At 33.4% G+C, this 17075-nt stretch overlaps 1 protein-coding gene across 1 annotated transcript; it reads left to right on the top strand.

Annotated features, from left to right (window-relative positions):
* The first annotated feature begins 7678 nt into the window (after positions 1-7678).
* LOC123539169 (uncharacterized) lies at positions 7679-15668 on the top strand. Its single transcript, XM_045323666.2, has 4 exons — positions 7679-7911; positions 12853-12950; positions 13289-13378; positions 14806-15668. The coding sequence occupies exons 1-4, from the start codon at positions 7739-7741 to the stop codon at positions 14847-14849; spliced, it is 405 nt and encodes a 134-aa protein (XP_045179601.2). The 5' UTR covers positions 7679-7738; the 3' UTR covers positions 14850-15668.
* Positions 15669-17075: the final 1407 nt, after the last annotated feature.

The following is a 17075-nucleotide window of genomic DNA, read 5'->3' as shown; positions in this document are numbered from 1 at the left end:
ATGTAACTAGTCATAAAATGATTCAAACATTGGTCATCAATAGCAAAAATAATTATAAATTCCAGTTCTGTCTCTTGTTTTTCATCGCTTCATGTTTATGAGCGGGATAGGTGTTGTAAGGGGAAAATGTGTAAACTGTAAAGAGTCCATTAAAATAATATCAAGATGAAAAAGTAATATCATGCTCTTTTTGAATAAATTAAATTTGCTAAATGATGCTTGAGAAATAGATACATTTTCAGACAGTAAATATTTGTATATTGCTGTGGATATCGAAGAAAATCGATTGGTTCAACACAAGGAACCCTTGCTGACTAATGGTTACTCATACACAGTTCAAAGTCGGTTGGAGTTTGGTGCTTTATGTAAAATGTATGCGTTAAAGGCAAGGTTTACACATGCATGAACACGAGAAAAAAGGTTAAATCCTTAGAATTTCAAGTAAACGTGATTCCGCACCGATCTTTCATTTTCTAATGATTTTTCTTACCGTATCGAAAATAACCTTTTTGTATCAAATTGTAAACCGAAACCATGACCATCGGATAGGAAATGATCTAAACAAGAAAATGAGTACTCACACTTACCTGTTTCGTTCAGAAATAAGATTTTATTTTTTTCGAATATTATGAGTTTGTATACGGATGCTTATTGAAAAAAAAAACAGTTCAATTAAAATTCTTCCTATGTCTGGAATAGCTTCAAAATAATACGAGATGTCATTTATAGCTACACATAATTAGTTTACATCTCAAAACAAGCCCGTAATTCGTCACATAAAATCATCCCATTTGACTTACAGCTTATGCTTGGTGCACTTATGAAGAAGAATAAGCGGAAAACGAAATATTGTTAGTTAGTTATTCTTTTTGTTTGTGTCTGTATTTGTTTTAATTTGCTTTGACATCGTATTTCTTCTTCAGCCATATTTCTTCAATGATAATATTGATGTTCATCAAATTAACAATTATTCCTGGATTCTGAATTGGTATTAATTGAATCTGCTTAAATCCGCTGTCAGCTCTCCCCTATGAATCACATGCTGAGCATATTGCAATTGTTTTGTTTCATTTTATATAAATATTTAAAAAGACATATCAATTTTATTTCGATAAATGCATCATACTCAAACTGCAGAATGATTTGAAGGTAACAAAATGATCATAAATAAAACGATACATAACCCTATACATATACTGTAAATGGAGAAGCCAAAGTCCATATTCCATAATAGCTATACTCTACAAAAGAAACACTTATTTTGTATTTTCAGAGGTTTTACGGCACACCACAAACCACTCGTTGTTCACCGAGGTGGTTGACCTTTTAGATAAACTTATTAATATTGATGACTTTCTATAGTAAGAACATCCAGATGTGCTTCAAAACATAACACTGTTACTATAAGTAATTTTTAACCAGTCATACTCCTACTTAACATATCTTATTTCTATGTAGTTAGTCATTAAATGATTCAAAGTTTGGCCACCAATAGCAAAAAAGGTTATTGATTCTAGTTCTAACTATTCTTTTTTCTTCTTTTGTAACAAAAATTATCAAAAATAAAACAAAATGAAAATTTTAATATACAAGTAAAACTGATGTTGCAAGTATGTCATGAAGTCCATATAGTACAGTTATATAAATAAACGGGGTCACTGTAAATAAGATTCGGTGATGTTCTGTAGGCGATTTAACATCCGGCCCGTAAGAGCAGAATTTTTCTGCGATCTCAGCACGTATCTCGCGTTTTTATTCGACGTCTACATATGTTTATTCTCACAGAACTATGTGAGCTAAGGCGAAAACCTATGTTATGTAAGGCAAAGGAAAACCTTTGATATATTTATTAGCTTGCTACTTGTCCGTTTTGTGTAGCCGCCTTTATTCTACGAAATACAACTTTCGATTAATGTTTCATGTAATGCAAAATAACAAAATTCAAGTGAGGGTGAAACATTGAAAAATCGAAATAATTATACATTTATGCCATACACATCTATCATGTATGTTTCTATTACTTTTGGTAAATCACATTTTCAGGTTTTACCTTTGGCGAATGCGGAAAACTTGTAAATGCATTAAAATGACTTTTTCCAATATCCATAATCTTAAAAATGAAACATATAGAAATTCTTTGAAGCAAGGCAAAGCGTTTTTAACACAAGTTTATGTCAAAGCAATTTGAGATAATTAATATTTTATAGTTTTTATAATAATTTATAGTAGACCATTTCTCCACGTGCGATAGACAGGTTGCCCATTAGTTAAGATACAACCATTAACTTTGATGATCTGATAAGTTCCACACGAACATTTAACAGTCATCGGCTGACGTTTTAATCATACCTGCCATATAGTTAAGTATCCTCTCATTCCATTTTTTTCTCTAGCATCACACTTAATAAGAACATTAATTGCACAAAAAAGTTTTATTTGAAAAACCAAAACCAATGAGTTATGCTATTCATCCTTTTACATATTTAAAGACAGTTTGATTTTAAAGTAAAACGACTTATACATACAGTTAAGCTTGTTCTAAAGACCACTTATGAGTTCAGGCCAGAACTTCAAAAACAGAAAATGTGGAAAACCCCTGGCCGACAAATAGGTTCGGAAGAAATGCAAGCTACCGCTTCAAAGGCTGCTTATAAAGGTCACTATTTACCCCTCTTGTTAAACATGAATAGTGTAAATCAATTTGTGGTGAGAGACAATTTGTCAATAAAGACTACTATTTTATTTTCCTACAACGGGATTAACTGTAATAGATTTTGTTTTTGTTCGAAGGAAAGAAACATGGCAAATTGTCTAAAATTACCAACGAAAGTCTAAAGGAACACATGACACGTCTGGTAAATATTATCAATGCATCGATTTGTTGCCGCCAGCTTAGTGTCTTAGTAAAGTCGTTGTTTCCCTCTTATTCCGATAATAATTGTTAGTAAGTACAAACTATTTTGATGATGTGAGAGAGGGAAACTCAGTGAGGTTTTCTTTCATTTAATATCACATTGTAGGTATATAATATTTATAATTATTTAATGCCAACTAATGAAATACTGCATTCTATCAGCGAAATAAATTCCGTATCAGTCCCTGGTTATCACCCACAGAACCATTTCTTGCCACCGGATAAGCCTAAAATAAGGTGGCAGGGGAGCGGTTTCGTAGTTTTGGCCCCTGTCGATTTTCTGTATAAACAGGACAGGGTAGATATAAAGGCATATCTATCTTACTGGTTATTTATCATTATTAATTCTTTAATATATCTGGGGAATGTGGAACGGTTAATGATTCTACATGGCGGGTGTTTTAAAATTCCTTGCTCCGTACTTCCGGTTGAGGCTAAAACATAAATATCAGAACAAAAGGTCGGCCAGACGCGCGGCTGTCATCCATCCACTTTTATTCAAGTGAAAATTAGGGAAATAAAATGGTGGTTGACAGACACATTCCACACCACCTGGGTATGCATCTATGTTCGTACTATACATATATGCTATGAAATTGGATTTAAAAATAGAAATGGATGAATGGCAGAGTTCAAAGTGAGGCCCGGTTAGGCTATTTTTGGTCTATAAAATTTGGGTGCTTTGGCCGATTTTCACTACATCTGGCGTGGAAAGCGACAGGTGCATAGGACCGGAGAGGCGTCTTTATGTAGTCAATAGTATCTGCAATAGTCCATAGTAGTTTCAAAGAAAAATAAGCAAAAACGAGATTTCTATGGATATTTCAACACTGGTACCCACACGTCAATGTGGAATTCGCAAATGTGCACTCCCCTGCCACCTTAAGGAAAACAGACAAAATTTTAAACCACTCAAATATTGACTTTTTGCATTTATTTATACCCATTACGGAATGAACTGTAACATATAGTGATTTTTATTCATTTCTGAGTACTAAATTTGGCCTGGCGAGTCCCAAAATGGCAGTGGGTGGCCATATAACAATAAAGCTAAGGACCCCAAGCCAGTAGGATTCGTATCATAAAACGGCCAAAAGAAGAAAATACTGCCTAGATAATGACTATTTATGCCATTTTGTTTAAATATAGCACATGTGTCTATATCTAGCAATGCCATCAAGCTATATAGTGGCTGGGGGTGGCCGCAAATGATGGATGGGTGGCTTTTAAGGGGTGTCCCGATAGGTTTAATACGGTAATCGGCATTTGTATACCAGAATTATGTTAAAAGTGTATCGTTTTAACATTTGAAAGGCTTTAAAATATAAATATCATGTCAAATTAACTTTAAAGGCAGTGAATAGTTTTTCGGGGTTACTTTGATTCAGAATGCAAATTGTGGCTGATTTTTGCGTGGAGGGGTGGGCACTTTTGTTGGCTTATTCACCGGCTATCTTGTAAGTTATGGCAACACTTTTTGTTCAGTTGATATCAGCATAAGTGTCTTAAGATTCAAGACAGGTTACATTTTATTTTGTTTAAACAGCTAAAAAACTTAAGGTGGCAGGGGAGCGGTTTCGTAGTTTTGGCCCCTGTCGATTTTCTGTATAAACAGGACAGGGTAGATATAAAGGCATATCTATCTTACTGGTTATTTATCATTATTAATTCTTTAATATATCTGGGGAATGTGGAACGGTTAATGATTCTACATGGCGGGTGTTTTAAAATTCCTTGCTCCGTACTTCCGGTTGAGGCTAAAACATAAATATCAGAACAAAAAGTCGGCCAGACGCGCGGCTGTCATCCATCCACTTTTTTTTCAAGTGAAAATTAGGGAAATAAAGTGGTGGTTGACAGACACATTCCACACCACCTGGGTATGCATCTATGTTCGTACTATAAATATATGCTATGAAATTGGATTTAAAAATAGAAATGGATGAATGGCAGAGTTCAAAGAGAGACCCGGTTAGGCTATTTTTGGTCTATAAAATTTGGGTGCTTTGGCCGATTTTCACTACATCTGGCGTGGAAAGCGACAGGTGCATAGGACCGGAGAGGCGTCTTTATGTAGTCAATAGTATCTGCAATAGTCCATAGTAGTTTCAAAGAAAAATAAGCAAACACGAGATTTCTATGGATATTTCAACACTGGTACCCACACGTCAATGTGGAATTCGCAAATGTGCACTCCCCTGCCACCTAAAAAGAAAATGTGTGTTTTGAGTACATATGGTATATATCTCATCTCGTAGTGATAAGATTGTAACATTTTCATTCGCGCTTCGCGCTCGTGAAAATATTTTTTAAAACATTCACTACTCGATGAAATATATACTACGTCTACTCAAAACAAACCAATATCCGCTTTATATATAAGAATGATAACAATCTTGAAGCTTGATATATACGTGGCATTTCCGTAAACTCAAATTGCTAAAGGCTGATCAGTACTAAATACAAGTCCCAAAATATAGTAAAATTTCCCCCTATTGGTGAGTTTGCTTGTTAGCGTAATATAGATAGTTAGAAAAAGTGGAAACTCCACAGGTCGCTCAACACAACAAAAACGAAAATGTTGCAGGCTCGGTTTGATTGAGCCTGTTCATGGACGGTAGTGGAAATGCATGCTGCCGTCCACGCCCTCTAGCCCCGGGTTGAGCAGAACTCAACATTTACACATGTTAAAAGTACAAAAAACAATTTAGAGACATCCACTGATGTGTTCATACGGCGGTGCACATGGAACCTTCAATGCTACACTAGTGTGTAATTCCATGAAAAGCGGCGTATGGTCCCCAGTTAAAATAATGGGTTTGCCCTAAACGAGAAAACAATGAGCAGAACTAAACAAACTGGGATTTAGAAAGGGGATCTGAGGTTATGGAGCCTGCATATCACAGGAACTGCCAAAAGACAAAATTAAAAAGCAGGCGCCATTGTGTAGATGACATCAGTTCACTTTGGATAAGTTTTAAAAAAAAAACACTTATGAAACGAGCTGTGGTGGAGGTGTCAAAAAGCCGGAAGTGGTTGCTGTTACTTGAATGGTGCGTTTTCATTCTAATCTAAGCGTAAACACCCTATTTTCTTTTGATTTTTTTTGTTGTTGCACTAACATTGAGTCTTTGAAAGGTGGTAGACTATTAAAATTTGATATTCTAGAAAATGGATTTGTAAAGCGTGTTTTGAATCATTATTATAAGTGATTATGGACGGTTTAAACTGCGGAAAAAATCAACATGAACATTAAAAATAAAACAAAACATTTGACGTAAAAAGTAAGATTATTAGTTTAGGTAAAACTAGAATTTAAATTGAAACAACGGCACAAGAAACCCAAGATAGACAGACAGACAGAATGACAGACAGATAGAGGGGTTGCTGTGTTCGTAGGGCGTTTTTGATTCATTAATTTCTTTGTTATGTTATAGGCAGTCTATGCACGTATCTTTGAATACATACCGCGGTTTCTACGTAAGAATAAACATGAAAGGGATACATAACTCTAAACTACTTACACTCTGGAAACATTAGTGCAATATTTGTGTACAAAATAATATAATTATACAATTACATTATGTAATTTGTAACATGTTATTACAGTGCAACCGATTACATGTATTTAGAAGGTTTGCCAACAGTATCGTTATATTATTTAATTAACATTGACTGAAACTTGGTATTAGGCAATTCGTATCTTAAATAGATGTTTCAAGAAATCTAAAGCCATCTACAGATGGTAGGTTTTTGTTGTACAACACTAATTATCTCAAAGATGTACAATTTTGAAATTGTACATTTTTCACATACAGACAGTATTCCATTCCCATATAAATCACAGAGATTTACCTAGTAAACATAGTGCATCAGGTACTGAAAAGAATGTAACTATTAATATTATAAAAAATAATATTCACCTTTTTATGTCCCATGAATTTGATTACGCATGACACAAATGAGCCACGCCATGAGAAAACCAACATAGTGGCTTTGCGACCAACATGGATGCAGACCAGAATGTGCATCTGCGCAGTCTGGTCAGGATCAGTGATGTTTGCTTTCAAAGTCTATTACAATTAGAGAAACCGTTAATGAACAGCATGGATCAGACTGCGCGGATGCTGGTTGGAAACGCACTATGTTGGTTTTCTCATGGCGTGGTTCAAATCATTAAACTTTTCAGTGTCATCCTTCTTCCATTATGCATTAGAAGCCGTTTTATATTCAGATTTGTGTTTATTTTTTGGCCAATTGTTTCTGGAATTTCATTCACTTGCCTCTTATCAACTAATTATTTACCAGTTTGTTGCTTGTCAACGTGGGTGGTACGTAAGGCAAAACTTACGAAATAGAACATGTCCTAATCTGTAAGTCAAGACTTAAGATTTACGAAATTAAGGAATAGCATCATACACACGATAATATTTGGCTGTACATCTTGAATTTAATTGGTGTTGTACAACAAAAACCTACCGTCTGTAGAGGGCTTAAACATTATCAAGGCGTATTCTTTACGGATACTTCAGCAGTACCTAGAAAACAAACAATTAATGTGAAATCATATCCGATAAATTTAGAAGAAATCCTACACGACATTCTCTTGGATTTAATCGATGTAGTGTAGGTGCTTTTTGCAACAAGGATACAAAACACATCTGTTGGACGCAGCAGATTTTATTCTGTGGAAAACTGTGTTTTCGTGAACTAAACAAAATAAGTTTTAATGAAGTGATTCTTTTAAATATTAACTTTATACTACAAATCAAAACAGTTCAGGCTGAAACTTTTACACATTTGTATTATTTTGTATTAACAAAAATGGTTTCTGTTGGATTTTGCATCTTTGATTCAATCGCAGTCATAGAAACCGCTGTAAGATTATCATATATATATGCATTGGTGTTGGACAATACACATGTGAATACTACTCTGGACCCTATCATCGCAGAAGAGGAACCGTCTGTCGGACAAAGCAAAGGTGATGTGTACCAGTAGGTATTCAACAATATACTTTAAAAAAGGTACATTTATATGTAATTGCTTTTCTGTATGAATAATAAAGAATGTGTTAGGATAATCGATTATTAATTCTAATATGCTTTTCTCCGTTAAAACACTCTTACGCTAGAATGAAGTCTCGTTAATGTGCGGTGACGTCAATGTTTTTGTTGCGACCAAGAAAGAGTGCTACTATATTTTATCTACTGCTTTAGATTAAGGGCATATTAGAATCGAAATAATTTATACGAAAACCGTATTTTAACACTTATTTTTACACGGGCGGTAATACGTCGTACAAATAATTTCACGAGGGCTGGTCCCTCGTGAAATTATTACGCCCGACGTATAACCGCCCATCGTGCATAAATAAGTGTTAAAGCACTCTTTTGCTATAAATTATACCTTAATTACAGGTATCTTAAAGGTTTAATGTTTACATCAGAGACATGTACAAAATTGACGTTAAATATTTAGGGCACTTTGAATTAATGAGAAATGTCAAAGGGGAAGGAATGATGTATAATGAGTTATACGAGAATCAAAGCATTAAAGTTCAAACTAAAAAGAAATACGTTAAATCAGATTTATATATCCTACATGAGACCTGTTCTAGAATACGCATCAATAGTCTGGGATGGCTGTGCAGATTACGAAAAACATTCTCTTGAAAAACTCCAATACGAGGCTGCACGTATTGTCACAGGTCTTACGAGGTCTGTTTCTATCGAACGTCTTCTTAATGAAATTGGTTGGGTATCTCTGTCCGATAGACGAAACATTCAGAAACTCGTTACCATGTATAAAGCTAAGCATCGTACATTACCGGACTATCTATTAAATCTTATTCCAGATACAGTTGCCAATGATGTACCTTATCTTCTAAGAAACAGGAATGATTATATAACAGTTGCTCGTCGTACGCAAATATTTGCTAACTCATTTATTCCATCAGCTTCTTCTTTATGGAACGATTTAGAATCCGATATAAGAGAGTCATCCACAATTCATATTTTTAAATCAAAACTTAAACTAAAATACAAACCTTCATCTGTACCTACATATTTTTGTATTGGCGAAAGGCTGTACTCGGTTTACCATGCTCAAATGCGTAATAAATGCAGTAATTTAAATGCTGATTTATATAAAAATCATTTGAGAGACAATGCTGCATGTGACTGTGGTCACGATACTGAAGATGCCGAACATTTTCTCTTTAAATGTAGACATTATGCTTTACAAAGAATACAACTTTTTAACGCCACACGTATCTTTCATCCACTGAATACGCGTACTCTTTTGTTTGGAGATGAAAATTATACTGAAGAAGAAAATTCACTAATATTTTTAGAAGTACAAAAATATATCAAACATACAAATCGTTTTCATCAAGAAATCTGATTGCTGCCGTATTACTTTAGTATATAAACTTAACGCAGTTGTACCCCACACATCAAGTTACGACCCTTGGAACACTCTGGACTCTCTCTCTTCTTATATTACCATCTATCTAGCTTTCTTTTAATTTTTACAGTTAAATCATTCTACTTATTCTCCAACATTGTTGTTATTCATTTCGCTTAACTTTGTTCTCTTCCAATTACATTTTGTCATTTTATATAAGAATACAATGCAATCTATAATATAAAATTTTCCTTTAAATATACCTTCGGGGACGGGCCGAATTACTAATGTTATATGAACTTGTGGTCCAACCCTTTTACCTTTCTTAGAATGTTTTGTATATTTTCTGTATATGTACATTGTATACGTTGTCATAAAAAGGAAGGAATAAAATATGTTTAAATCAATACGAGAATCATCGTCCAGCGGTGAATAATGCTGAAAGACTATATTGAATCGGACCACTATTGAAAAATGTATGTCACATTTAAATTTAAGGAAATGGCTACACTTAACACTGAACTGGACGCAGCATTTTAGGCTTTATGAGATGAATAAATAATATAGCAGATCGATTAAGCGATGAACGAGATATGCAAATGCAAATGCTCTTTGAAATATATTTATTTCTACAGTTTATATAAAACAGCAGGTTTTTTTTTATCTAAAGCATGATAATGTCTGTATATTTGAAAATTGTTGGAAAGTTTATTTTCTAGAATGAAAGAAATACATTCTAAATGAATATTTAAAAGTGAGCTAAATGCGTCTCCGTGTATACAAAAATGATGTGTTTTAACCGGTACCATAAACGAATCATTTGAATAATATGCCCCACCGATAACTTTATGTTTACAATCATGACTATAAATAGATACAAGAAATGTCTTTAAAAAGACAAACGGCGTAAAGGTAATAATGTTTGGCGCATGAAAAAATCAGAATTAAACAGAATGTACAGACAGAAACTATTTGGATATGCATATACGAACACATTATTCATTTGCAAATATTCCAGCTAAGCGACAAATTTAAATGATCAAGAGGTATCCTTTCAGTGATAGAAGGTCAAAATGATCTGACGTCCTGGGCTGATTCTGAAATAATATCGTATTGGGTTAGAATCCCCCATAAGTAACCCACTTGCACAATATGTCGACCAGCGTACAATTAGTTGGACCGGAAAATGCTATAGCAGTTGACATGAAAATAAAACCCTAGCTTATAAATCACTAGTGACCCCCATAACTCTAATTACTTGATTAAGTTTGCAATTAAAAAGAATTAAAGCAAAAAATCAAACATTTGCAGATTGAGATACCTTAAATAAATGTTGAAATTTTTTTCATTTGGTAAATACTTACATAATATTTGATGGAATAGTGATTTTTAAATTAATTTGCACATTGTTGTTGTTTGCGTAGTCATTATTTTCATGAAATTTAAAAAATTTCAGCTGACTACTGGCCTCCATTGGTGTAGTTATTGTTTCTGTCTGCACTTGCTAGAGCGAGGCTCCAGTGGGGAAAGATCCCTGCTGTCAAATTATGCAGGGAATAACTCAGTTTCGTGAAATAATAACAAAGAATTGTTGAATTTTCTGCTTTATTTTCACGAAGAGCATGAATTTGCCGAGTTTGCGAAACCGCGTACTGTCCGAGACCGGGTACACTGACTACAGTTACAACCAGCCACCACTCATTCATCCATAAGCGAGGTACGCAACGGGGGAAGAAGTTTACTTTCGATTTCTCTAGCGGTGATAAATTACTAAAAACTTTAAATAAGAATATATCATTTTAGTTTAGGGTAACAAAACTATTAAATATGTTCCATTTAATATGTGCCTTCTCAATGTCATTTAAGACTTAATAAATGGTTTATCTTCTCAGCGCGCACCTGTTCCGTGTCCCGATTACTACAGAATCTAGGTCAAAATCCATGTTATTCAGCTAACACCGAATAAATGGAACATAGGGAATTCAACATTTTTCTAACGTGCTAAAATCTAAATATTTCTAGTTTTAGTACCATTTACAAATGAGATTAAAGGTAAAGCAGACTGTCCATGTTAAACAGATCTTTTGCCGTGTGGATTCGAAACTCCGCATTAACTTTTAATTTCTATTTCATTTTTGCATAAAAAAATAGATTCCTTCATGTGCTCTGTGACAACACGATACAGAAATATCTAAAGCTGATATGGTAGATGTCAAAGGTTTAGCATCATATCAAAGATGATATTAAATAAATGCATGCTTTTAAGCGAATAATGAACAGAATATTATGTAATATAAAAACATATATGCAAATACAAACCACCATAGAAAGAAACGAAAATAAAGGAACAAAAATGAAACCGAATAGAAAAACCAAAAACAAATGAAAAAAAAATCCTCAAATGGATTCGAACTAACAAAACGCGTAGCTTATATCCAGTTGCTACCTGCATCTTACCCGACTGAGTCATGTTGCTTGATAGTTAAAATGAAACAAATACTAATATTTACTGGTCAAGTATTTTGCAAGCATAATGAATTGTTATTTCAGACTCGTCCTCACGTTTTGGCGTGAATCACGTTTGGCATTACGTTTATCTATTATTAATAACACGATTTGATGAAAACATAAAAGTATTACATATGTTTTAATCCAACTGTTCTTAATAATTGTATTCAAGTCAGTTAGTTGTAATTAACACATAGGAATAAAAATACAGAATTGACAAGTATAACAAAGCCATTTACCTTCGTTATATCTTAAGTGTCTGATTCAGTGAATACAGACGGAAGTATTTAACTTTTTATCTGTCTGCAAAATGAGCATTCACTGTCTGTTTTAAAAAAACGTAATTAGGTACCTAAAATAAATAATTGTTAGGCTTCCTGAAAGCATTGAGCCAGAGAGCCACACATTCATCGCAAAGTAGGTCAACCAGTAATAAAAACTGTAGTTGAAAAACAGCAGGTGGATTGATTAAAGTATTCATCATTAAGTACATTTTAATTATTATATCAAAGATATAAAAAAATGCGGAAGGGGTGAAAGGGTAGGGATTAAAAGGTTAATAATGAAAAAGGGTAAGTTAAAAACACTTACCCTATTCTAACTAGTTAGACAGGACAATGTAAATAAAAAATATTTGTTTGTTTCTAAGTTACCATTAACAATCATTGATTAATATAGGACCAAAACAAAAGTTATCAAAATCTGAGGTATAAGCTTCTTTAAGTTGTAATTCTAAAACCTGTTCACCATTTCTGAATAATATTGCTTGTCCACATTTAAAATATCATCTAGGTAACTTGAGGTTTCATTAAAAGCTTCTTAGATGGAATCTTGTTAAGTGAGTGCACAGTTAGTCCTCATTGATATACCTATTACATGTCTATATGCCTTATTTCAAAAGTTCATAGACATAACTTATCGTCTTTGAGATATATAATCAAAGAATTTATATTAAAAATGCTATTCTCGTAATAAGGCAACGTTTATCAATGGGGAAATTATTCGAAACATTCTATTTTCAGAACAGTTAAACAATATGCAAGATTTGGATTATGCCGTGATTTCGATGGACAAAAGTACTTCTACAACGCAATGAAAACTAAGTTTTGTTCGCTGCCATGTAAGTAAAGAGTTACATACGCAATCTTAGCAGTTACAGAACGTGATTAAAGAGCACTTTGCATGTTCTGATTAAGCTTTATTCTTAAATGACTCTTCCGTTACGATTTAAACGATTTGAACAAAACTATAATAAAGCGGATTCTATTTCTATAGGACACTATTTCATCAATTTGCACAATTAATATAATTTGATATCAACAAGGTACAACTATTCTACCAAACTCATTAAAATAATCTTTCAATTCCGTTAGTCGAAGAACAATGTAACACGCAAAATCAGTGTTTTTAACAATGACCACATCGTTTTAACTAGAAATATATTCCTTCCTTCAACAGTGTTATTTACTGCAAATCACGTTATTGGTCTGTGCAGGAAGCGTGACTTCATGCTAGACAAATGGGTCTCAGAGTTATTCGATTTTGATGGTAAGCTTTTTGATTATATTTAAGATTGAATGGAACACACGCAGGTTGTTGCTTTTATTTTTATTTTTATCCGATAACGTATCCATTAAGTAGCCATTTTGCCCAGCAGGTCACAAAATCTGTATACAATGTTTTCCACTTACATACCTTAAGAATATCGTTTTTTGTGATAAAGTAAAATTACCGAGCATATCCTATATTTGCGATAGATATTATAATCAAATGTTTCACAGCAATAAATAAAGTTTGTAAGGACTCTCCTGGTCTGTCAATAAAAGAGAAATATTTTTGAAAATAAAATTATGTAATTACTTTGTTGTTGCTTTTTTTCCGAATTAGAGCTGTCTATAATATAGTTTGAATGAAGAATTCCCGGATTCAGAAGATACATGAACAAAAATCTCATACAGACTTTTGATTTATGGACATAAGTAATCTGAGAACCCAAATCTTGAATGATTATCTTTTGACTGTATATGGTTTTGTTTGTTTAAACCTGTCTTTGAGAGATAACCTTGCGCCCTACCATCCCATCCGCCTAGCACCAGCTTTACCATGCCTCTTGTACGTATTACCAGAATATTAGCACCCTAGTGTCCAAAGCATCACCTATACATCCCATTACACAATCAAATTCTGACTTGCAGGAATTATATGATCTTCATTAAAATTTTCACGTAACAAGGGTACAAGTGTACTATGGTTATTTCAATCATACTGCATTGTAAACAATAGGCACGGTGTATATGAAACGTTAAATTGAATATCGTGGATACATATTTGTGAACCGATTAAACAAAACGACAGGGTATCAAACAAAATAGCAATTCTTTTTAAATTTTACCTTCAGATTAAAAAAGAAATATATTCGATTTTCCGATAAAAGTCGCTCTTTCAATTCATTTGCCTGTTAAACATAGAACACCTTATTTTGTAGCAGGGTGATATTACTGCATTCTTAAAATGCGACCAATGAATTTATAGCGTTTCATACATAGTGCAGACAATTCATATATTTGAAATATTCTGGTTGTGAGCAAGTGTTTGCTGTTGTCAATTTAACGTCAGTTTTACTAAACCCGTATGCTTACTTAACTGGCTGAACTGAAGCAGCATAAAAGATAGATGTAAATCACTAAGTTTGAGTGTACGCATAACTGCGGCATTGCGCTTAGATTATCAGGACTAACTTGAGTCATATATTAAACGACATATATTTAGTTCAAACAGTATGTATACTAAGTCTTTTAATATATGTATAAAATTATTTATATTCGTGAGTATAGATATATACATATATAGAATACGACGTCCGGCGATGAGGTCAATGCATATATGCATTACTGAAATTATTTACAGGCTCTAAAGAAGATATTTATAGTAACTGGGCTTTGATATTTTTCTATTGCGAACATTTTCTGTTTCAGGTGATGGCTATATCTCACACTTAGAAAGGACTTACTATAATTAGACTGGCTATACATCACACTAAGAAAGGACTTACTATGAATAGATTGGCTATATCTCACACTTAGAAAAGACTTACTATGAATATATTAATTTAGCTATACCTCACACTTAGAAAGGACTTACTATAAATAGAAAACAACAACTTTTATACATTAAAGTTACTGGTTGCAAAGATTTGGACTTTGTCTAATTGTGCTATGATTCGTACATTTGTTAAGGCAACATCAACAGTAAAATCTCTTTGAACATAAGATTGAACTGGTGTTCCATTACGAAATGTGAAGCTAACCTATCTTATTGTTTGGCAAATAAATAACACTGAATTCAGTTTATGTTAATGATATCCAGTAATTGAACTGATCTGAAAGTAAAGACGTGATTGATTTTTAATGAAAGTGTTGTATGTTTGCATTTGAATGTTTTATAGGAAGGCATGCTTTGTATAACAAAACATATACGTATAATTATGATTAGGCGTTTTTCATGAGTAGGTGTTTTTACATGCAACTGATTTAATGATATCAAATATTTGCCTTAAAACATATATCAATACATTAAAATCATGAACTCTCATATTGACCTATAAATGCTCGAAAGCCGCTCATGTTGTCCTGTAAGGAACCAACCCGTCCCCAGTACTTGCCTGAAATCATGCTGGAAGAGGAAAACCAAAATTGCCTCTCTAGATTTGGCAAACTAAATCGTTTCAACACTTTTAAAACGTTATATGAAATGAACAGGAATTTAGCAAAATATAAAAAAGAGACAAAGTTGGGGCGGATGGTGTCAAATTTCGTTGTCATAGGTACTTGCATTTAAATCATTTGTACAAAGAAAATAATGTTTTAGACATACTAACTTAAATTGCCGATAAAGTCACTCCAACTATTTTTTATAGTTTCTTAAGAAGTGAGGCCACTTTTCCGGGTAAATTTGCCAGATCTGTAATTGGTTTCCGAATGGGGAGTCATTGCGCTCCACGCTATTAGTTAGACGGTATTGTTACATTTTGTTACATTTTCTTCTATCAATCTGTATACTTGGAAAATAACATCCATCAAATCATTTTACACGAAAGGCTCAATACCGTTAAACGACAATACTAGTATTACCTTACAAATATCATACCTGGTATAAATTGGCAACTATTATATGACATTTCTTTCAGAAGGATGGTTAGCAATCGTTTAGTAGGGATTTAGCCCCATGAAGGTTAAACTGGATAACATAGTCCAGTATTTGTAAAACAAGATTTAGGCTCGTCAGCTTTGTACATTTGGAGACTTGCATTATCGTACTTCTCTGAACAGTTATAATCTGTAAACAGTACATGGGGATTTGTACATGCATATAAGCAAATCAGTTATTCACCATACAAAGAATGGTTGATGTCCTCAGTACGCTTGGTACTGAAAATGTTCTTTCCGTACACTTAAAGACAATTAATCAACTTCTGTATGCTATTTAAGCAAATTTATCTTACATGTTAACTAGCTCTACATTATAAGTTGAGTTCTGCTCAACCCGGGGCTAGAGGGCGTGGAGGTAGCATGCATTTCCACTACCGTCCATGAACAGGCTCAATCAGACCGAGCCTGCAACATTTTCGTTTTTGTTGTGTTGAGCGACCTGTGGAGTTTCCACTTTTTCTATTTTGTAAATATTTCAATTCTGCTTGCATTTATCTATTAATGAAGAGGTCTTAAGATATACGTTCTCTACATTATACATCTTTTGTTTTAAAGCGAGCAAAAATGAAAACATCGATCATGATAATTAATTATTTAAAGGATTAGACCAACTAAACACTAATAAGATGGAAATAATTAAGACTAACAATACTTTGTATCATAGAATAATAATACATTATGGATGTGTATCAATACAGACACACTAATTCCATATCATAAGTGAAAAGCTATTTAATACAGACTTGCTGTTTTTTGTTTCCATGTTGCATAAATATTTATTCCCTCTCCTTGTTATATTTAGAAAACACAGCGAAACTATTCTAGGAATTTGCTTGATAAATACAATACCACCGACAGGCACATTAGTGTTTGCACAAGCGTGGGGAACTTATAAAACCAAGAGAGAACTGTTTGTTATAATAAAAAGATAAGAAAACAGATTGCAACATGTTAAATGATACAGGTAGCTGATTCTGCAGAAAAAGAAAGTTGCAAGTACTAGCCCAATGTAAACATGTGACAAAACATGAATGTGT

The sequence above is a fragment of the Mercenaria mercenaria genome, chromosome 18 (genome assembly GCF_021730395.1).
Source record: "Mercenaria mercenaria strain notata chromosome 18, MADL_Memer_1, whole genome shotgun sequence".
NCBI classification, from domain to species: domain Eukaryota; kingdom Metazoa; phylum Mollusca; class Bivalvia; order Venerida; family Veneridae; genus Mercenaria; species Mercenaria mercenaria.
Note: the sequence above shows the minus strand (reverse complement) of the source record. Positions and strands in the feature narration are given on the sequence as shown.